The following is a 21,757-nucleotide window of genomic DNA, read 5'->3' on the forward strand; positions in this document are numbered from 1 at the left end:
CAGTGATAGCATTCACCTGAGCTCTCTAAAGTTTCTCGAACGTTGGAGTCCGCTTCTGTATTCCCGACAGCATGGCATCTTTGACGTCTTTGCTTTGCAGCATGGCAGCATTCCACACAGCGATGTAGTCAAGACCTATGCGGACATTAGCACAACCGTCACATGCACCAGAAAGAGCGCCTCGCTTGCTCACTTACCATCAGCAACTGAATGGTCCCTCGAATAATTAATCACCGCCTTCGTCCCCTGCACAGCAATAGGAGACTTGTCCGCAATCTCTTTGGCCAGATCATACGCCCTTTGCAGCAAAGCCTTCTTATCCTCAAGCACTCCGGACACAAACCCCATCGTCATCGCCTCCTCCGCACTGAACTCCCTCGCCGTCAGGCAAATATCCTTGATCCAACTCATCGGCACCTGCGTATGCGGCAACCGTGTCAACGTTCCAACATCCGCCGCAAGTCCAATCGCAACCTCCCTCACAGAGAACCTCGAATCCTTCGAGCAGATCCGGATGTCACAGCAGGTAGAGATATCAATGGCAGCACCGTATGAGATACCATGCATACAGCATATCACCGGCTTCTCACACTTCTCAATCTCACTGACAGGCTCCTGGATCTCTTTGATGTGTCGTCGGAGAGCCCAGGCTTTGCGTGCAACATCCTCTCCAGGATTGCTGTCGCCACCGATGTGACCACCGGAGGCAGCCGTTACGTCAAGGCCTGCTGTGAAAGCTCTGTCGCCTGCTGCTGTGAGGATGATGGCTCGGACGTCTGGGTCTACTGATAGCCTGGAGAAGACAGAGCCAATGTCTGTGAACATTTGCTGTGTGAATGAGTTGAGTTTCTTCGGGCGATCCAGTTCCACGACAGCTACGTAAGGGTACGGGCTGCTGACATTGATGAAGGGTTTGCTGTAGTCTGAGGGCGCCATGATGATGGTTGTGGGCGTTGTGTGAGGGGCGCTTGGATGCAAAATGCTCGTCCTTGCGGTGTTGGATTATGTCTGTTATACAACTTTGAAGGCGTGTGGTTACACGCGAGGTGATCAGATCTGCAGCCGAGGTTCTAGTCTCAGCCTATCAGAACCCCTACCGCAAGCTCGCTTCGTCGCCCAATAGGAACAAGTCCAGGCTTCCAAAGCGTAGGTGATGCGTACAGCTTCGCGTCCGCTTGCGGTATAGCGTCGAAGCTGAGACCACATAGGCTGAGTACCTGAGCTTACCGAGGTTCGGCAGGTGCGACGCTTGGACACGCTTATTGCTGGGGATAGGATAAGATGGGAAAGTAGACGGCGACATCAAACATCATCCATTTGCTACACAAGGCGCGACTCTATGCGCTCTCTGATTGATCATGCTCCGCGCTGAACTTCGAAAGCCTTCAATCTGTCTAGCTGTACGCTCAAAAATGCCCACATCAGGCCTCAAACAAAAACTCCGTATGCAATGCTCCTATTTTGGTATCCCCTCTGTCAAGACTCGAGCCAATTCCTTTGCTTCATCAGCAGAGTCTGCTGTGAGAAAGAAACGTAATAGCTTGCCAGGCTTGCTGTGAATGTGATCGAAGAAAGTGCCAATGACCATAGTGTCTTTCTTTGGATGCAGTTCGTACTTCATGCCCTTCATGGGGTTGAAGTTCAGTGCGAGTTGGTTGACACCGACCTTCTGCAGGATGCGTGTCTTGCCACTCAATTTCTCTTTCAAGACGTAGGCCTTGCCTTCACCCTTGCTGATCCACGATGGCTTTGGACTATCGTCGTCAACCTTTTCGAAGATCTTGGTTACGATATGTGGGAGCTCGAGCACAATCTCGTTGGCTTCTCGCTCCTCTGGAAGTAAGGACGTCATGTCATCAGCCTGTGGATCGTTTTGCTCGTCACCGTCATCCTTTGCCTCGCCAGCGTTTGAGGCTTCACCATCGGTGGTAACACCTGGAGTCGTTGCACGTGAAGCATTCAGTGATGATGCCTTGGGTCCGAAGCTGAATCCAGTCGATGGTGGAGCAAGCTTGCCAGCTTCTTGTGTTGCTGCAGCAGGTGTGGAAGTCGCGCCAAAAAGGCCGTTACCAAACTTCGGAGGTGGCACTGCTGGCGTGGTTGAGAGAAGGCCGCTCGTGCTTGCGCCGAATTTGATTGGCGTCTCTGGCTTCCACGTGTTGTTGCCAGCTCCTTGGGCTTTCTCGCCCGCGGTTGCATCAGCAGCCTTGTTCGTAGATGTGCCGCCAAACATGAAGCCCGCGCCAGCTTTTGCAGCTGCTTCGATCTCCTTGCGCTTGGCCTCCTGCTTTTCGCGATCACGCGCTTCCCACTGTTCCTTGGTCTCCTCGTCGCTGTCGTAGTCTTCGTCCATTCGCCTCTTCTTTGCGTCATCTTCGGCAGCTTTGGCCTTGCTACCGAATGCCGAAAGGAAGCTACCGCCACCGGAAGGAGCAGCGCCGAAGCTGGGCGTGAACCCAGTCGTTGGCTTGACTGCCGCAGGCGCAGATGTTGTGGTAGTAGTCTTTGCAGTCGAGCTGAACAAGGAAGTGGAGGGGTTGAAACCGGAGGTCTGCGCTGGCTTCGGTGCAGGCGCTTTCTTTGAGCCGTCCAACGCAGAAGCAAACAGTTTGGCACTGCTGCTAGCATTCTCGGACAGACTAGGGTATTGGGGCTCGTTTGGCTTGCTACGCTTCTCAGTCGCCGGTGGCTGTGTAGAGTCGTCATCCTCATGGGGTCGCTTCTTTGCAGCAGGTGGCGCACTGCTGGGAGGTTTACTGAATGCGCAGGTGCTCGTGGACGCCTTTGGTGTTTCGGCACCAAACGTGTTTGTCGGTGCTGTCGATCTCAACGTCTGCGCCTCGAAGATATTGGACTGTGGTGTCGAGGAAGCATTCTGCTGTGTTTGAGGTGCAATAAAGGTTCCCGCTCGCGGCGCAGGAGGCTGAGTCGCGCGGATCTCTGCAGCTGTCTTTACGTAGTAGTCGAAAGTTGTTGTCCAGTCCTTTGTGATGTCTTGTGACCTCAGGTGAGCAAGCATACCCTCGTTCAGTTCCTTGAATTTCTGCACCTGCGCCGCTGGCACGTTGCGAACAGCAGCCGTGGAAGCCGTGACAGCAGAGGGTCGAGCTTGTTGTGGCGGTATCGTACGTGCTGCTGGTGCTGTGGCGGGTACGTTGAACGCATGTGATGGCGCACTGGGTGGTGCTGGTGTCAGAGGCTGCTGTGGCGCGGGTTGCTCCGATCGCTCGAAAAGATTCTTGGCCTTCGATGGGTTGTCTTTGGGCTGGGAAGGCGCTGGCTGGTCCATCCGTTCAAACAGGCTCTTCGGTTTCGGTGTTTCTCCAGAATGTTGCGAAGGTTGTGCTGACTGGAAGAGGGAAGGAGTTACCGATGTCATGGAAGGTGCGAACAATGGTTTCTGAGTAGCAGGTGTTTCCGGTGCATTATCAGACTGCGGCATTGGATTCGTGATTCGGTCCATGATTGATCTCGGCGCTGCAGGAGCTGCTGCAGTGGTTGAGCCTGGAGTACCCGTAGTGGCCTGCTGTGCAAACATGTTCTTCTGTGATGTAGTGCCAGGTGTTGTCATGCTGGTGTCTTGCTGAGATGCATTCGGCTTGAAGAGTGAGCTGCTCGACTGGGTCTGAGCACCTCCGCCAAACATTGAGCTTGAGCTTGGTGCCTGCCCCTGTGAAGCATTGAAGATGCTTTGCTGCGATGCGCCAAAAGCATTCGTACCGCTGGGTTGATCACCTTCTCTGTCATCGGCGTCTTTGTCCTCCTTGTCGTTGTAAACTTGTGATGGATCCGCTGAGCTGAAGTTGAACTTCAAGTTCGATGAGGTCTTTGGGGCAGTATCGAATACGCTACCGCCAGGTTTGATTGGCGCGAACGAAGTCGTGCTTGCACCAAACAGGCCCTTCGGTTCCCCGTTCGCCTGAGGCGCTTGCGAAGGTGTGCCTGCCCCAAACAGCCCGCTCGTGCTCGGCTTCGATGTCGTTTGCTCTGCTTGAGATGTGGACATACTTGCACCGAACAGGCCAGCAGGACTTGGTTTCGCTGTCGTTTGCTCGATTTGTGAAGTCGTCGATGACGTTTGTCCAAAATTACCACTGAACAGCGAGGTCTTTGGAGGCTGACTCTCCGCAGGCTTCTCGCCATTCTGCTGTGCTTGTCCAAACAGAGCCGTCTTAGGCGTCTGTTGCAATGTGCTCTTCTCTTTGTCGCCATATGCGCTGGGCATTGTGAATATGGGCTTCTCGGACTGTCCAATGCCGGCAAACAGATTGTTCGGCTTGCTTGTCTCGGTGTGCGTCTGCCCAAACCCTGCTGTCGAGTTACCATTCTCTTGCGGCTTCTGTCCGAACCCGGCAAAAGCATTACTTGCCGGCTTATCAGTGCCTTCGTGCGGTTTTTGTCCAAAGGAAAACAAGCCATTCGATTTGTTCTGCGTCTCTTGCGGCTGAGAACTGGGGAACCCTCCAATGGATGGTATGCTCGGTTGCGCAGGCTCATTGGGCTTTGGGGCGTTGAACTGGAAGCTTGCAAATGGATTGTTGGACTTTGGGGTCTCCTGTTGTGCGCCACCCAAGTTGAACATACTGCCCGTACCATTCTGCGCCGGTTCCTGTGGTTTGTCGAAGCTGCCGAATGTGGCACTTGTAGGTGTGACGCCGTTCTGCTGAGTGGCACCGAACCCGCTGAACGAAGTGTTGTTTGTCTGTTGTGACGGTTGTGTAGATTGAGTACCAAAACCAAAGCCATTCTGCTGCGTAGGAGTCGGCGCTGCACTGAATGTCGAGCCGAAACTTGGACCGACGGACTGTCCACCGCCAAACATGCTGGGTGTGCCGTTCTGCTGCGTGTCTGCAGCAGGCGCTGGTGCGGATTGTCCGAAGCCTCCAAATGATGGAGCGGGCGATGGCGACTGCGAGCCAAATGTGAACGCGCTGGTCTGCGGCACGAAGTTCATTGTCTGCTGCTGCTGCTGTGGGTTGTTGCCGAAAAGGCCACTGCCTTGTTGGGGTGCCGGATTACCAGGAGGTGGGAATGCAGGAGAGTTTCCGCGTGATCGGGCTCCTGCAGGTTTGCGTCCTGCAGCGATCCTAGAGGAGACTGTGATCAGCCGAAGTGTTCAACCAGAATGCGATACCTAACTATCATCGCGGATGCTAGGCGCAGAGGAGTTATGCGCCGCTGGGGCCGACGAGCTGTATGAAGATGTTGCCGTCCATCACTTTGTCCAGCACCTCTATACCTCCACATCGGCTCGTCACGCGCCTTCCCTCCTCCATCCAACCGCATTCTGCGCCATTGTCGCCGAGCTGTGTGTACTTACTTTCGCTTGGCCATCTGGGCCGCAGTGGCCTTCATGGGTTTCTCCTCGTCATTCATGGTGTTCTGCCACGTCAAAGTAGGCCCCCCGTATCTCTCTTCGTCGCCGCCAAAGTTTGCGCCCGGTCCTCGCTTGCTCATACTCGCTCTCGCGGCGCGCGAGTCGATGGGAGGATCTCGATGTGGTGGTGTGGTGCTCGATAGGTGAAGTTATGCGCTGGAAAGTCACCGGAAAGGGAAATGCGTGGGGTTTTGTACAGTCGCGATCGCAGCGCAAAGTTGGAATGTTGCTGATGCTGCCATACGCGAGGTCGAGATAAGTACGCGCTCGGTCAAGTGTGTTGTGCTGAGTTGATGTGGTATCCACTCATTATTTGTGTTTCTGTCGCGAAGAGACGAGTGGTCGAAGCTGGATTTAGCGGAGAAGATCTGGGTCACGTGATCATGCGTTTGAGCTGCCGTGATTGGCTTTGAACGCATCACGAGTCACCAATACATTCTCATTCACCAACATTATTTTGATGGCAGAAGCAACACATGTCTGGACCTTGGTGAGGCCAGCACCGGGCAGGCATGTATCAAGCTCAGGTCATAAACTTGAAGCACAATAGTTAGGCTAACTACAAAAAGCGAGCTTGGGGCGCGGTCGGCACCAGCACGCAAGGCTACTCGATCGACACTTTGCATACGACTCTGCGATCGCGCGGACAACACACATGCGGCAAGAATGCTGCTCAGGTACTTGAAAGTGTTCAAAGCAATGGTATACAGCTACCGACTGGTTCCTGCTCAAGCCATGCCTACCTCCCCAAGCGCCGTACTGATACGTTTGATCGTGACATGGTCGAAGAAGCACTCTAAAGCTTAGCCTTTGGCTGTGCCCGCTTGAGAATGGGCTCCAACTTCGTGGCCTTCATGACGTTACCCTTGACCTTCAGCTTGCCGCTCATGAAGAGCTTCTGGGCGTTGGCCTTCTGAACGATGAGCTTGGCAAAGTTCTCGTCGCTGAGGATCATGGTGACTGCACACATAGTCAGTGTTTTGTCCAGAATATCCTACCATCCACTTCACGCCAGCAAAGCCATAACTCATGTTGAAGACTCACCATCTGCCTTCTTGCCCTCTGGTGCCAGACCCTTGCCGACTACACCGGTCTCTTTCAGATCGATGAACCACGACTTCTCCTCGCCCTTGTCATTCTTCAGTGTGAACGCAAAAATTGTGCCTGCCTGCTTGATCGCATCTTTCTTCGATTGTGGGTCGGAGAGAGCTTCTGCGAGATCGTCGAACGAGGCCGAAGATGGCCATGCTTCTATTGGGTGATATCTGTCAGCCGCTGACGATGTGTGTCATGCTCGACTCAGTCCTCGATGACATGGCAGTTAGTCGAGAGGATTTTGCTAACGTACCTTCCTTTAGACCCATGATGTTTGTAGATTGAGTTGGTGATTTGCAGAGAGTGTAGTTTGACTTGGACGAGAACAATGAAAGCTATGTCAAGACACTGCTCTTTCAATGGCGCAACAGCAACGATGCGTGGGTGAATAGGAATATGATGCTTCTATCAGACGACAACACCGACACATGACTTCACCAGTCTGGCCGTCATGTGCCGAGGTGATCGACAAGCTACATGTATACCCCGGATCGGACTTTGTGCATCAAAAGCATGTGAAATCTGGTTCAAGCTGGTGCTGCGGTAAGAGCCACGAGCCACGGACTACGGACGACCGTTAGCGACTTCTGTGCAACAACTCAAAATATCAATAGCGGCGCCGGACAAGGCCCGGTACTATACTCTATTTAGATATATATCAACAGGGTAGAGATAGAAACATAAGTTACTGTCTATTACTTTACAATTAATTATATAATAGCCATAGATTAGTAAAGCTAACTAAGTAATAACTTATTAGTTAGAGTATTAAGTAGATTTTAAACTATAACTTAGTTTCTAATTGCTATAATTCTAATCAACTTACTTCGATCTTTATAGAGAATAACTAATACTTAATAGACTTGAACTTTATAACTATTCTAAATATAGGATAAAAACTTGAATTTTAATCTTATTTCTCGTACTTTAATTTTACTTCCTTTATATAATAACGAAACATAACTTATACTACGAATAAATTAGATAGTATTTGTCGTAGAGAGGTTTCCTATCCGTCTAAGAATATTTCTTCTCGATTTCTCGGATCTTAAAGTTTTAAAGTTCTAAAATTTTTAGATCGGCTAGACCCTAAAATTTAAGACTCTTAGTAGAAACACGGTCGTAATCCGACCCGTCGCGTTTTCCGAATACGCTTTCTACGACTACTTATCGCTATATAGCTTTTGTATATAGATGAATCTCGTCGTACGAGTCGTCGCTACGTTTGTATATATATTTCATCCTTTACTTAGAATACCGGTATTTTGATACTACGGGGTGTAGCATAACGACGAGTAGATTCGTACTATAGCCTATTTTGAGTTGTTGCATAGAAGTCACTAACGGTCGTCCGTAACGGACGCCGGAACGAGAACGATCTCGTGACCTTTGATTCTCTCTGCCGACGCCCGATTGTCTCCTCCGAGACTTGAGCGATGTTTTGCAACTTCATAAACGACTGGACTTTGCACGCATTGACGTCTGTCTACGTGTTTTGCCATGAGCGTAAAGGACATTGAGTCAGCATTATATCAAGAGAGTGGACCTCCGCTCCGCGATCGGCGCAAAGCTCTGTAGGTATGTCTGTTGGCCGACTGATAGGCAGAAAGGTACAAGTATCGTTCTTGACAGAGCTCCCACGTGCATATAACGTTATATAGCATATTATTACCGTCAGCACACAACGACTGGAACTTGGCGCATCGCGGATCGAGCTTAGGATAAACCCCAGAGATCAACGGAGACGAACTACCCATCATGTCGACCAACGGCCAAGCAAGCAAGCCCGCCGGCGTACAGCGTCTTCGCGAGATGCTCTCCGATCCATCGAAAACAGTCGTAGGCCCAGGTGTCTACGATGGCATAACCGCTCGCCTGGCCCTTGCTGCCGGCTTCGAATGCCTCTACATGACAGGAGCAGGCACCAGTATGTCACGCCTAGGCATGGCAGATCTCGGTCTCGCGACCTTCAACGATATGCACCAGAACGCTGCGATGATTGCGTCGATAAATCCATCAGTCCCTGTAATCGCAGATGCTGACACTGGATACGGTGGACCCATCAATATCGCGAGGACGGTGCAGGCTTATGCCAGAGCGGGGGTTGCGGGCTTGCACATCGAGGATCAAGTGCAGGAGAAGAGATGCGGTCACCTTTCAGGTAAGCTGCTAGTGAGTCGGGAGGTATACTTCAACAGGTTGCGCGCAGCTTGTAGGGCGAGGGACGAAAGTCGGGACGATACTTTGATCATCGCAAGGACGGACGCGAGAGCTGGCAAAGATACCGAAGGAAATGGCGGATTTGATGAAGCAATCGAGAGGCTCAAGGGTGCGGCTGACATTGGTGTTGATGCGCTGTTTTTCGAGGCAATCCAGGATTTGGATGAGGCGAAGGAGGTCATCAAGAGGTTGCCGAACATTCCAGTCCTGCTCAACATGGTGCAAGGTGGAAGAACGCCGCAGGTCAGCAACGACGAAGCCAACAAGATGGGCTTCAGGATCGTGATCTGGCCATGCTTGGGAATGGAGGCCGTGGTCCCGGCCTTCACCAAATCGCTGGAAGCCTTGAAGACGACTGGACAGCCGCCTTCAGACCAGAAGATGGGACCGAGAGCTTTGTTTGAGACCTGTGGGCTGAAAGATCTGATGGCATTTGACGAGAGTGTGGGCGGACAGGCATACCAATAGGGGCGAAATGCAACTTCTTCGTGCACTCTTGGAGCAGTCGATCCGTGCAGGAATTGAACTTCTGGTAGCTGGGAGCTAAGCAATGCTCTTCGCACCATCGTGCAGTCTCTGCTATCATATACCCATTCTGAAATCCAGCAGCGCGGCAATGCAGCCAAAGCCTTCGTCTTTCCTGCTAACTAGCACTTCTCGAAAGGTCCAGAAAAGATGAGTGATGGTGATGTTTTATGAGGTTGCAAGGTGTACGAAACTTGAAAGCACCGGTGGCTCTCAGCGTGGTGTTCTCCACGGCATATCATGCTTTCGCTTTGGCAGCATCGACCCTGAGGTGCTTGGGACCAGTGAAGCCTGGCCGCGGGTCGTGTCCCCAGTCGTGTCCCCAGCTTCAATGCCAAGCTGGCGGCAGTCACTTGCCTGTGCACACGCCTTGACCATCGTCAATAAAGATTCAAGAGATTGCCTTAGCCAGCATGGCACCTACGGAACCTCATGCAACGCCACCGCACAACTGACGGACTCGACTGCTACGCACTGTCGATCTGTCACGGGAATGCAGCTGCATGGACACAAACTTGTTGTCAAGCTCCATTGCCCAGCGCTCAGTACGTGCCAACGTGGCAAGAGGCGCAGGACAAGATTCAGCTCATCATCGTCCAGGACCACCAGCATTCGACAGCTCCTCCCTGTAGGAGCTTCGCGAATCAGCCAGGATGCGCGTAAAGCTCAAAGGATATGACGCTCGCGACGGCGACGGCTGCTTTGCAGCTTTGGTGATTTGGAAGACTGCTCGACCAGGTATCCAAGGGGCCATCAGTCCGCATTGCAAGCACTCACACATCGATGAGCAGAACGAAGGAAAGTCGTCCCTCATCTCACTTTGTCTTGTGCAATTCGCATCCAGATTGCGCTACACTGAGCTGAAGACTCGGCCGATCTTTTACAACACACCGGTGGCAATAACGCCCAGGTTGGGGGAAGCCGCCGCTAGAAAGACGGCGACCATGCCTGCAGCTACCAGTCCTGGTCTTAGCACACATACGCAGATCACTATTGGGATCATCATTCCCGTGATCGCGCTTGTAGGCGGCGTCAGCTTTTTCTTCTGGTATACCGAGAGGCAATGGAGGAGGTGAATGACCGACAGTAGCTTGCCTCCTACTCGATTCGCGAGGATCAGTAGCTATCTGCACAACGATCACGACAAGGCCATTGAGGTGTCCCGGAATGATAGCGTCCTGAACGATGTCGAATCACATCCAGCGAAAAGTACGAGTCTCGCGCCAAAGGCGTACATGCCAAAGGGTTTCCATGAGTTGTCAGATACTGGAAAGTGCGAGCTGCAAAAACTGGAGAAACTGGGTGAACTTCAGGCTCACGACTCGCCGGCAGAGGTGCCTTCCACGCCGGTAGATCGTACCTCAAGGGCGGGCGACAAACTCGATGGCGTGGAAAGCGTAAGCCCAATAATGCGCCAGAGCTACGAGCTCGATGCCAGCAACCAGACTGACGAGCCCAAGATGAGCGAAAAGCGCATGTCATATCAACGTCGCGCCTCTATTCCCTTTCGATCGTCCTTGAGATCGAACATCTTCGCCTCTCGCAAGCCGTCCAGCAAGTGCAGCAAAGAAGCTCCTTCATCCGTATCCAGTGAAGCCGCCAAAGACCGCGCGAGCGTGGACTCATCTGCACCACGCCATAGCTCCAACATCGAGTACTTGAAGGACGGCACAGACCTCAACAACAAAGAAGTGGTAAATACAACCACTCGAAGCGAAGGTTCATTCGAAGATGCCTCCAGGGGCCACTACTCGCCGACCGTCTCGGACATCTCCAGACTCAACGATCGGAACAGCACTCTCTCCGCCATCCCAAGTGACTACCAGGACAGGAATAGCCATTGCTTCTCGGAGGCAAGTGTCGGCATCGCAGAGATCGCTGAACTGAGTGATCGCAACAGCAAAATATATCATACAGAATCCAGCTGCCTGCAGTCACCCATCAGCGAACGCTTCTCAGACTCCCCACCATCCTGGATGAAGCGCCTGAGCAACGACAAAAGCCAAAGATGCAGTATGGGTACCGACGAGAAGTTGAACGAAGCTGGTTCGTTAGAAGGCGAAGCAGGTGGCGACAAATGGCATCGTGATAGTGAGCAGAATCCTTCGAGCCCCAATACGAACGAGAAAAGTGCGTCAAATCATTCTCTCCCACCTCTTGAACCCTTGCTAACATCTCTTACGCAGATACCGCCCTCCACCTCTCAGCAGCATCTTCAGCACAGCGCCAGAGGTCCAGATCAAGGCCGAGGCGCAAGCCAGTGGAGGTAGAGGAGGAGGCGAGTCCTGAGTATGATGATGTAGAAGAAAGACAAGCGGAACAAGATGCGTTTGATATTGTAGAGGCTGCGAGCCCGACTCTGACGAATTTCAGAGTTTGATTTGTAAGGTTTCATAACGTGTTTCGGATCCAAAAAGGAGGATTGAACGAGAGATCGCAGGGTCTTGCAGAGGCGACAGAGCGGTACTTTGCTTCGATCACTGGTCATCGTGTTCATGGTTTGGTGGGTGAATGGCGCTGTCGGGTTGTCAAAAGACGGGCTATGGGCACACAGCGGCAGGGATGGAGGCCCTATGCAGATTTTGAGCTCTAACGTGGCTGAGGGAAGGTACTGAAACTCTTCTTGTAGTGTACAGCCTGCTCCTTCACTCGATCGTAGTAAAGGCAGCCAAGACCAGATTCACGGCCATTGGGCATCCGTAGATCATGATGCCTTCCACGGATAGATTTCTAATGCCTCAAGACTCCCGAACAGATCAACCACCGTCGTCTCAAAGTCTCGATACTGAATGCCCAGGTCCTCGGTCACAGCTTTGCCATCCAAATAGTAACCCACAGGCGGACTTGCCTCGTCAATCTCCACAACCTGTCCTATGGCCGCAGGAAAATGAGAGCGCAAGACACTCGCCGCGAGCTCATACAAGTACTTGCCAGGCGAAGCCGGGACATATCGCTTCCCACCGGCCTTATCACTGAATACGGCCTCTACATGCATAGCGGCAAGATCTCGCACATCGATCCAGACAGGAACCCGAGCTTCCGGAAGTGGCTGCCCAACAGCAACATCCCAGAGCCTGGCATTGGACTCGTTCAACTGCGAGGGCTCGAGGACAGGATGGGCGATGGGTCCAAAAGTCATAGGCGGGCAAAAGGCAACCAGATCAAAGCTCGGTTTCTCGCGCTCGACGAAGTTCCATGCCTCGAGCTCAGCGAACTTCTTGGAGCCGCGGTAGGCGACTACCGCGTTGGTCTCTGGTGCGATTGCTTCCTCGTATGTCAGAGGGTTCCAGTGTTGCGCTGTGTAAGTAAACCCCGGGCCAGCATTCCGTCCGATGTCGATGACGGAGGCGAAGGAAGATGTAAGTACCACACGCTTGACTTTGCCGGTGTTTGCAGCTGCAGAGAGTATGGCCTTGACACCGTTGATGGCGGGAAGGATCAGTTCCTTCTCGTTGTCGGTCGTGTCGTAGGTTAATGGCTGAGACTGTCAGCTTCGGTCTTTCATCATGGAGCACGACCTTACGCTAGCTGTGTGAACAATCGCATCGACGCCCGCAACTGCTTCGGAGAAGTTGACATCTCCCGAAAAGTCTCTCATCTGCACGAAATGCAGCTTCAAAGCGTGCTCTGGCCTTGCAGCCTTCATTTGCTCTGCTTTGGCCAACGAGCGGGTGGTGCCCCGAACGGTCACGCCCTTCTTGAGTAAGCCATCGACAATGTGAGCCCCTATGAAGCCCGTGGCGCGTGTCACTAGCACAGTGTCGATGCCCTCCATCTTTGGCACGTGGACTGTGGTGTTGAAGACTGGTATCCAGTCAGTTGAGAATATTTGTCTGCTCAAAGGCCGCTCGGGCTGTGCTGTTCGTCCATCGATGGCATCGATAGCCGACTCGGGAGAAAAGCAAGCGACTTCCAAGCACAACACGGTATTGCCATGCGTTCAAATGGTGATAGTGCTGTTCATGTTCGTCGCTGTCAGAGGCATTGACTGCCAGGTGACTGTCCCAAGTCGTTGCTCCGTGACATTTTCGCGCTTCTTCCGACTTGGCCCTTTCCTACATGTACCTGTTGTCCTTTCGTTCCGTTCTTTCGATCTGGTCAGATGTTAATGGTCACATGTTCCTGAACGCCAGACATTCGGCCTCATCGTCTTCCATATCTGACCTGACCTACCTGACCTACCTGGCAGCCATAAGCATCACCTTTCGCGGACGGAAAAATGCTTCCAAAGCATGATCGGACCGCCACGCAATCGCCTGACAACTGTGACTGGTGTTGCGCGAGCTGCTTCTCCTCCTCTTCCGACTGGAAATGAGTGCGAATGACTAGCGCAGTCATCGACCCTCGAGCCTGTTGTCTCCGTTTTCGTGGAAGTCGAAATCGTGTTTGGACTGCTCTGCTCTCTACCAGTCGGCCACGGAAGCAAAAAGCATCCCGCTGCCCGACTGCGCAGTGGTTGCCGTTTTGGTAGACTAAGACCTACTGGGCCGATCCGAGTCCTTCATCTTGTGATGTCTTCGTGAGCCAATCATGGGTCGCATACTTACTATGTGGTTACCACCGAGGCTAGCCAAATGTCACACGTGCGCCCATCGCGGCTGCGACACCGACGAGATGAAACGAAAGCGATTGTGCCTCACGTCAAGATGGCAGCACAAGACGGCGAACATTCTTGTCCCTCTTGTAGCAACTCGCGGCTTTTCCGGAAATACAACACGAGGCCCCTGCCTCTGCGGTCTTGGAACGGTACTTGACCAGAACGTGAGCACGACTGTCGCCTGGCCTGTACATATCCACCTACTGTAGGGACAACATGACAACCATGGAAGTGAATACTTCGACATCAACCATCCTGCTGGCAGCAAGCAGTGCGCTTGTCCTTTATGCCATTGCCTCGGTAGTCATTGCGAGCTTCTCATCTGAGGCTCGCTTTTGGCGTAAGCAGGAATGGGTCGGTATGGGCCAGCAGAAGCGATGGCTCGCAGGATTCTGGGCACGAGTACATTCACTCAAAGGAACTCGGGCAATGGTACATGACGGCTACTCAAGACTGTCGAAAGAGGGCAAACCCTTTAGCCTGCCTCAATTCAACGACACGCCTTTGTTACTCCTTCCACCCAACAAGATCAAGGATTTGATCGCCAAACCGGACGATGAGATAAACCTTCTGATGGTATTGAGAGAGACGCTAGCCACGAAGTATACGGGAGACAACGACTTGGCAGAAGACCCGTTCCACCTGGACGTGGTTCGACACCAACTCACACGAAAGCTACCCCTCGTGACGAAAGCCGTACACGATGAGCTCGTGCTGGGTTTCGAGGATCAATGGAAGTTGAACGGCGATGCTTGGACGACGGTTCCTGCCATGAAGACTTGTATGAACATCATCAGCAGGGCAGCCAATCGAGTCTTCAGCGGCGAACAGCTGTGCCGCGATCAAGCATTTCTCGACCATACTCGTGAGTATGGCAACGGTGTATTCCGGAATGCAGCCATCATCAACATGCTTCCCAGATGGTTGCGGCCTTTTCTGGCTCCCCTGGTCACGTACAGCAATGGCTCGCATGTGCGGGATTGTCAACGCATTGCCAATCCCATCATCGAAGAGCGCATCGAGCGACTGCGCACTGGTGTGAAAGGAGAACAGAACGTAAGTATCGCAGACATTCCGAAATGCTCAGACTGATCACATCACAGACGGACGCTTTGCAATGGGTAATCGAGGAAGCCTACAAACGCAACGACCCAGCCGAGCTAGACGCTGGTAAGATCTGTCGGCGGCTGGTCCGCCTGAACATGGTTGCCATTCACACCACCAGCATCACAATCACAAACACACTGCTGGACCTCTACAGCTCGCCGAGAACGGAGGAATTCGTTGAGGGCCTGCGGGAAGAGGTCAGTAGAGTCTTAGCTGCGAATGGTGGGAAATGGACGAAGGCGATCGTCAATGACCTAGTTCGGATCGACTCAACAATCAAGGAGAGCATCCGGTGTTCCAGCCTAGGAATCGTTGGACTGACCAGGATGGTGACGAGTCCTGACGGCATTGACCTTGGCGATGGCATCCATGTGCCTAGCGGAGTGAGAGTGGCTGCTCCTATTGCCGGCATTCATCGCGATCCCCGAAACTATGCGAATCCTGACGAGTATGACGCCTTCCGCTTTTCACCATCTCGCGAGGTCCTGGGCGAGAATGGTCAGATTCTGGATAAGCGAGCACAAGGCATAGTGACCACTAGCGATGCCTTCCTCACTTTTGGACATGGGAAGCACGCATGTCCTGGGCGCTTTTTCGGTAAGCATGCTATTCGACTAACACACTGCCTCATGCTGACAGCCGATTGTAGCTTCGCAAGAGATGAAGTTAATGCTCGCTCACATTGTCATGAATTACGACGTCAAGATCGCAGGATGCAGGCCCAAGAACTGGGATGTGAAGGGCGCCTGCGTGCCAAGCCCCAGGGCAAAAATCATGATCAGACCAAGACAGTAGCTGAATGAATGTTCATGTCTATAAGCTAATTGCTACCATCTTTGGTCGACGTGCAGTCGATGTCGTGGAGAAGACTCTCGTCGACCACACCGCAGGTGAAAAGGTTCTCGCTTCCATCAGGAGACACCACATCGATGTCGTTCAACGTGATGTTTGAGCAGACGTCTGGACTGCTGCATACCACATACCCACTGATGGGATCGTACTTCGTGCTGGTGGTACCTACAGGTTTCAACGTCAGCAAACAAGCGCATTTGATCAGGAGTTCAAGTACGTACCATGAATGTTGCTGATGGTGATATCGCTAATCGTGAGGTTGCTCGGGAATTCGTTGCAGAGCGTCAAGTTCTTCTGCCCATAGCACTGCGTGATCTCGATGGCGTAGTCGACGTTGGTGATGGCCATGTCCTGGTATGTGATGTTCTTGACACGGCCAGAGCCACCTCCACCCTGCAGGTCTCCTGACAAGGCAACTGGACTTCCTGGCCAGACCTTGATGCGAGCACCATCGGAGGCATTCGACATGGAAATGTTGTAGATCTGCATCGAACGTCAGCCTGGATCCAACACCAACCTTCTCAAATCGACCAATACTGACCAGAACATTTTCCACAATATCCACCTCGCCGACATACTGCCCCAGGCTGCCCACGCTGATCCCATGACTTCCATTGCAATGCAAATTCTGCACCAAGATCTCCGTGCTATTCGGCTTGAAACTCACACAATCATCCCCATTGTTGATAACAGAATTCTGAATCACCACATTCTCACTGCGGTATGTATCCCATCCATCCGTGTTCTTCGCCTCATGCTCACTTTGACTATACCCACTGATCGTCAATCCATCAAACACAACATCTGTCGAGTTCGCCACGAGGTTGTACCACTGCGGTGAATACCTCAAGTTGATGTCCGCGATGATTCCGGACTTGAGGCCAATCGTTCCGAATAAGATCGGGCGAAGGATGTAGATGTCTTCGGCGTACGCATCGTACCTTTGGTGTGTTAGCTGAGAGGCTAGAATGAATGTGCATAGGATGTACTGACCAGACCTGGCCATTACCATCCAACATGCCTCCACCGTAGACATTCACGTCCTCGCCACCGAGCTGGAAGAAGGTCGTTGCATTCTGAAAGGTCTGGTAGAAGGCATTCTCCTGCCAGTAGTCGGTATCGTTGGTGAATTGGATGTAACTCTGAATGTCGATATCGACGTGCTTGAGGAACTGGAGGTCTAGGGCGGTGCCAACGACACAGGTCGTGCCTTGAGGAAAGACAACCTGACCGCCATGGTTGCACTCATGAAGGGCGGATAGTATGTACTCGGAGTCATCGGTAGTGAGATCATCGTGCGACTTGACGAAGCAGGTCCTGTTTCGGGACGGCGATGCTGGGAGGTCCAGGAATGGTGCATTCGGCTCGTAGGAAAGTTCAGGTCGTTTGGAAGGAGACTTGGTGCAGTTCTTGGGCAGTGAAGCTTGGTATTCTTGGTACGCGGTCCATGATGCTGTTGCACCAAACGCATGCAACAGCACAGCAGGTATGCTAAGCTGGGAGAACATCGTTCTGGTCAAAGGTGGCGGAGGTCGAAGATGATGCACGAAGTCGGGTAACGCTAGACCTATATATCAGTACAGCGACTATGTCGCACCAGTTTCCTTGCCACGCAGGGCCAATATACATCCTTGTGCTGTCCCACATTGAGAACATTGTTGTCCATCCTGTTACAGCAGAGGTGACGCTGGATGGGAAGCTTATTCGTGGACCATCACGCCGAGTCGACCAGGATGGAGGAAATCTCGGCCTGCTCGGCACAGCTTCGTCCTGACCTCACCTCCAAACCTCCGGTCGAGACAAGCGATCGCCCCCATTGAAACATGGTTTCGAAGGCGAGACAATGTCTTGATGAAAAGCGCGTGAGCTTGTCGCTGCATTTGTGACCTATACACATGAGTATCGCAGCGCTTTATAAGCATTAGCCGTAGAACGATGACGGCGGCTGAGGGTATTGACCAGCCAACAACAAAACAAGCACCACAACAATAGCATCTCGGAGTCCATCCTTCTCATAGCACCCAGAGTATCCTGTCTCTCGTGCCACTCATACCTCGATAATCGTGAATGTCTATCGAAGCCATTTATCTTCGAACCATAAAGCCAGACCAGGAACAGAAAAAGTCGAACAATAACGCACAGCCAGCGATGCGTGGGTTGGTGAAGCAGACTGAAGCCTTAGTGGGTCTTACCCGAGCAAGGCCCACAGAAGCCGTAGAGCGGAGCACCGTCCATAGCCGACATTGGAATCTGCTCGATGGCATCGGTGACCTCGATGTTGCCACATGGCATCCTGGTTTGAGGCAGAAGTTTCGCCCATTGCTCGCGAGAGCGTGGAGCCAAAGGTATTGAGCCGCTTCCGCTGTCCTGCTCATCGCCGATCATCCTTGGAGCTTGGTCTGGTCCCTCGCGAACGCCTTGCTGGGATGGTGCAACGGGGCTGTAGTGAGATGCAGTGTTGGCGTTTCCGTTGCCAACATATCTGATCTCGCGGCCATCGCCGATAGCCCAACCAGTTGGATCTCTCAGAGCAGATGCGATCGACCAGCCACGTCGGTTGTGATTGCCGGATGGAGTGCGAAAGACGTTACTGCTCTGTTCTGGCGATGGTGCATTGTATCGTTGCGAGGAATCCAAGGAGTTCGGTGAAATGGTGACAGTGCTGGGAGAATCAAAAGCACCACAGGAGCCAAGTGCCGGCGCAGGTGCAGCAGCTCTGCCGAAAGTGACCGATACTTTACGGCCGTCTGGCTCCTGCATGACCCATTGGATGGCATTGGTCTCTGGGTTGATCTCAGGCTTGAGGACCTGACCTGCCTCTACGTTCCCGCTGGCGCCGTACTGTGCGATCGACTCCTGCATGGCGGCAACAACATCGCCTGGTGACATGTTGATACTGCTGTCGGAATTGGAGGTTGGAGTCTGATTCTGCATCAAATTTGCCCAAAATCGTTGGTTCGCGGTCTTGGAGCGAATCTTGGTCGGTGACATGCCGGGAAAGGTACCACTTGGTGGACGACCACCTTTACACTTGTATTCACGTATCGCCTGGATTGCTGCTCTGATACCCGGATGCAGAGCATTCCACTCCTCGGGAGAGCGGTAGGAGAACCAGCCTTCCCAGTCAAGAAGACCTAGCTCCTGCTCGATGGTCTTCGGCTTCCACTTGGGTGTGAACTCTTGCGCAGTTGCTCGAAGCGATGGTACCTGTGAGCTCCGAGCGAAATCTTGACATGCTGACCCCGAGATACGATTGTCATTCGATCCAGTAGCATCTCTATAGAGTTCCGTAGGCTCATCTGCCGATGAAGTGTTGTGTTTGCGTCGAAGGTGAGGCGGCACGGCCTTGGTCCGAACCCGAGGCGCAGCTGGAACAGGCCTGGGTTCCAATGGCGGCGACATGTGAGGCGTTTGCGGTAGTAGCTGACGTACCTGCTGCTGCGCTGTCGAGAACGGTGTGGCTTGACTCGTGGCTGGACTGCTTGCAGCAGCTGGTTGTCTCAGCAAACCAAGGCTGTCGAGCTTGCTCGTTATCGGAATCAGCAGGTGGCCATGGGAGACTCTACGCTTCGCGACAGTATTGGCAGGCATTGGCAGTCCTCTAGCTTTCGCTTTCGCTGCAAGGTCGTCGACCACTAGGCCAAGTGAGCCGGTCGTAGATTGTCGGGCTGCGTGCAGCTTGCGTGGCATTGGCTCTGGCATCGAGGTGTGTGGCCGCACGATCGGTACAGCGCTTGACGGTATTGACTTATTCGTAGCAGTCTGCTTCCTGCTAGCCGCGAGCTCTGGGTGCTCATGGCCACGGCTTGATCCGAGCGAACGTTCGGTCTTGACGCACTCTCCAGTAGCGATGGAGGTATTCTGAAGCTCGACATGCCCAAACAAAGCGGAAGCGGGATCGCTGGTTGATGACTGGACTTCTTCAACTCCGCATGGCAGCACTGTATTGATGCGAGGGAGGACATTACGATCGTGGGCTCCGGCCGCACGGATAGCTGGTTCGAATGAGGTGGGCGTGGGACCCACCAGGGTCTTTTCGCCAACGTGTGTCTGATGCAGATTCCAAGGATTGATCGCTCTTCCCTCGGTGAGGATTGCTACGTCGGGAGACGACATATAACTCTCGGTAGATGTGGTGCCAGAAATCGCAGAGTCTGGCTGATGAGAGTTCGCGGAATTCATGGCCTTATGTGAAGGTGATACTTTGGTGTCAATGCGCGTCACAGACTTCTTGACGCGAGGAGAGGTATGTTTGATGTTCTCCTGACCGAGAGTAGCAACATTGCGAAGGGTGGTCGCTTTGGTCGGTGACATGTATGAGCTAGTCTTCTTTCGCAAGGTTGGCTCTGCGTTCGTGGCAGTCTCCTTCGAGCTCTGACTGATGAATTGCCAGCGCTCGTTCGAGGATGGCGAGCTGGCGTCCACAGTACCATTAATTGATGGCGTTGAAACATGGGTGGTTGGAGAAACCTCGGGGCTGCTCAACCAGCCGCCAGGTAGAGCACTTCGCTTAGTCTGAAGCTGAGGCAGAGCACGACTAGACTTGGTAGGCGACCCAGCCGGAGACACTCTCGATGTGACAGAGTCCTTGCGCGTGGTGGCATCGGCTCGTTGAGTGTAAGTCTTGGTGGGCTGTGCAAATCGTGGCGAACGTCCTGCAAGCGAGGAAGTCTGATCCTTTGATGCAGATGAGCGCTCGCATTCAGGGCTGACTGCTGATGCTGTGTGCATCTGGCCCTCCGTGGCCATGGCGTCTGTTCTGGATGAACTGGTGAAGCTACCACGAGTGCTTCTGGAAGCTGAGCCACTCGAGCACATTTTCTGGCTGTGTGTGCCTTCGGTGCCCGCAAATCTCCTGCTGAGCGCATCCATCATGCCAGTTGTAGCCATGTTGGCATACGAGGGCTTATCTCTGTTTGCATCGGCAGTAAAGGCACGAGGTCGTTGGTCAGTGTTGCTTTGGGCAAGCTCCGGGAAGTCGCAAGGGCTGGGAGGTGGTGGAGGCGGCTTCGCTTGGTGAGACCCGGATGATCTTGTGTGTTGTTCGTGTGCCTTCTCATGTTCACGCTGCAAGCGAGCGGCAGCGGACTCTTTGGGGGGTGCTACAGGGCCTGGGATCCTGGTTCGAGTTGACGATGATTTGCTTTGAGTCTGGTGCTCGACGCCGGTTGGCGCGCTACGCCCTGATCGTGAACCGCTTCTCAGTCCTGCCACTTGCTGCTTCAGGGTGTCGATGTCTCGCTCAATGGCATCGAACTCAGATTCAGACATGGTGGATTCAACGCTGCTGTACGAAGCGTTTCGATTCTTGCCGGCGACAACATCGGACAGACGGTCGACAACGAGCTTCGTGGTGTTTGCCGCATGCGCAGAGTCTGAGTGGCGATTTTGATTTGCGGTCTCGATGGGTTGCTGTGCATTGTCAGCTTTACAGACCTGCCGGAGGCAACAACATTGACTCACCAAATTCTCTTGGTCTTGGTCGTTGACATGTCTGTCGCCAAAGGTCCCCGTGGGTGGTGTTGTAATTTGACCGCCAGAAAAAAACTGCCTGAGATTGTCACGCACAAATGGCGGAAGGCTGGCCATGTTACACTCCGAAGGCTCCGAGTGACGCCGGTGTGGTTCCTCGAACTGTATGGATGAGGTGTCTGGTGTATCTCCGGTGGAGGATGCAAAGCTAGTTGGTGCTGATGAGCCAATCGAGACGTTGGATGCTGTTGTATGGTGCGAGGAGGAGGATGTTGACATTGTCGGAGAAGGTGAAGGGACATTGGCAGGAGAGCGCGCGCGCGGCGTGGCGTCCTGATCCTCGTGGGCGCCTCCTGCTTGCGCATGCGATGGAGGCAATGTCGTGGCAGGTGAAATGGTGTGTGCCGAAGATGATGCTGGTGCGGAAGTTGCCTTGTCGCAGTAGTCGTGGAGTACCGTCTCTTGATGTCTGCAGCCAGCGTAGTAATAGTATCGGTATTTACACATCGCGT

At 53.1% G+C, this 21,757-nt stretch overlaps 8 protein-coding genes across 8 annotated transcripts; 3 read left to right on the top strand and 5 right to left on the bottom strand.

Annotated features, from left to right (window-relative positions):
- Positions 1-25: 25 nt before the first annotated feature.
- CLAFUR5_11995 (Delta(3,5)-Delta(2,4)-dienoyl-CoA isomerase, mitochondrial) lies at positions 26-936 on the bottom strand (the record flags this gene model as incomplete). Its single annotated transcript, XM_047911143.1, has 2 exons — positions 26-135; positions 198-936. The coding sequence occupies 2 exons, from the start codon at positions 934-936 to the stop codon at positions 26-28; spliced, it is 849 nt and encodes a 282-aa protein (XP_047767269.1).
- Positions 937-1,456: 520 nt separating this feature from the next.
- CLAFUR5_11996 (uncharacterized protein) lies at positions 1,457-5,457 on the bottom strand (the record flags this gene model as incomplete). Its single annotated transcript, XM_047911144.1, has 2 exons — positions 1,457-5,087; positions 5,321-5,457. 2 exons carry the CDS (start codon positions 5,455-5,457, stop codon positions 1,457-1,459), a joined length of 3,768 nt encoding a protein of 1,255 aa, XP_047767266.1.
- Positions 5,458-6,173: 716 nt separating this feature from the next.
- On the bottom strand, positions 6,174-6,741 carry CLAFUR5_11997 (Fatty acid-binding protein; the record flags this gene model as incomplete). The annotated part of the gene is made up of 3 exons (XM_047911145.1): positions 6,174-6,337; positions 6,422-6,628; positions 6,726-6,741. The coding sequence occupies 3 exons, from the start codon at positions 6,739-6,741 to the stop codon at positions 6,174-6,176; spliced, it is 387 nt and encodes a 128-aa protein (XP_047767267.1).
- Positions 6,742-8,230: 1,489 nt separating this feature from the next.
- Positions 8,231-9,160, top strand: CLAFUR5_11998 (2,3-dimethylmalate lyase; the record flags this gene model as incomplete). The annotated part of the gene is made up of 1 exon (XM_047911146.1): positions 8,231-9,160. One exon carries the CDS (start codon positions 8,231-8,233, stop codon positions 9,158-9,160), a length of 930 nt encoding a protein of 309 aa, XP_047767274.1.
- A 710-nt stretch (positions 9,161-9,870) lies between these two features.
- Positions 9,871-11,597, top strand: CLAFUR5_11999 (uncharacterized protein; the record flags this gene model as incomplete). The annotated part of the gene is made up of 3 exons (XM_047911147.1): positions 9,871-10,265; positions 10,308-11,347; positions 11,404-11,597. The coding sequence occupies 3 exons, from the start codon at positions 9,871-9,873 to the stop codon at positions 11,595-11,597; spliced, it is 1,629 nt and encodes a 542-aa protein (XP_047767275.1).
- Positions 11,598-11,921: 324 nt separating this feature from the next.
- On the bottom strand, positions 11,922-12,992 carry CLAFUR5_12000 (uncharacterized protein; the record flags this gene model as incomplete). The annotated part of the gene is made up of 2 exons (XM_047911148.1): positions 11,922-12,695; positions 12,741-12,992. 2 exons carry the CDS (start codon positions 12,990-12,992, stop codon positions 11,922-11,924), a joined length of 1,026 nt encoding a protein of 341 aa, XP_047767375.1.
- A 1,038-nt stretch (positions 12,993-14,030) lies between these two features.
- Positions 14,031-15,716, top strand: CLAFUR5_12001 (Cytochrome P450 monooxygenase gloP; the record flags this gene model as incomplete). Its single annotated transcript, XM_047911149.1, has 3 exons — positions 14,031-14,870; positions 14,918-15,518; positions 15,571-15,716. The coding sequence occupies 3 exons, from the start codon at positions 14,031-14,033 to the stop codon at positions 15,714-15,716; spliced, it is 1,587 nt and encodes a 528-aa protein (XP_047767374.1).
- Positions 15,717-15,741: 25 nt separating this feature from the next.
- On the bottom strand, positions 15,742-21,752 carry CLAFUR5_12002 (Exopolygalacturonase X-1; the record flags this gene model as incomplete). The annotated part of the gene is made up of 6 exons (XM_047911150.1): positions 15,742-15,938; positions 15,995-16,256; positions 16,291-16,714; positions 16,767-17,340; positions 17,966-21,185; positions 21,237-21,752. The coding sequence occupies 6 exons, from the start codon at positions 21,750-21,752 to the stop codon at positions 15,742-15,744; spliced, it is 5,193 nt and encodes a 1,730-aa protein (XP_047767377.1).
- Between the last annotated feature and the right edge of the window lie 5 nt (positions 21,753-21,757).

Source organism: Fulvia fulva, chromosome 10 (genome assembly GCF_020509005.1).
Source record: "Fulvia fulva chromosome 10, complete sequence".
In the NCBI taxonomy this organism is placed as follows: domain Eukaryota; kingdom Fungi; phylum Ascomycota; class Dothideomycetes; order Mycosphaerellales; family Mycosphaerellaceae; genus Fulvia; species Fulvia fulva.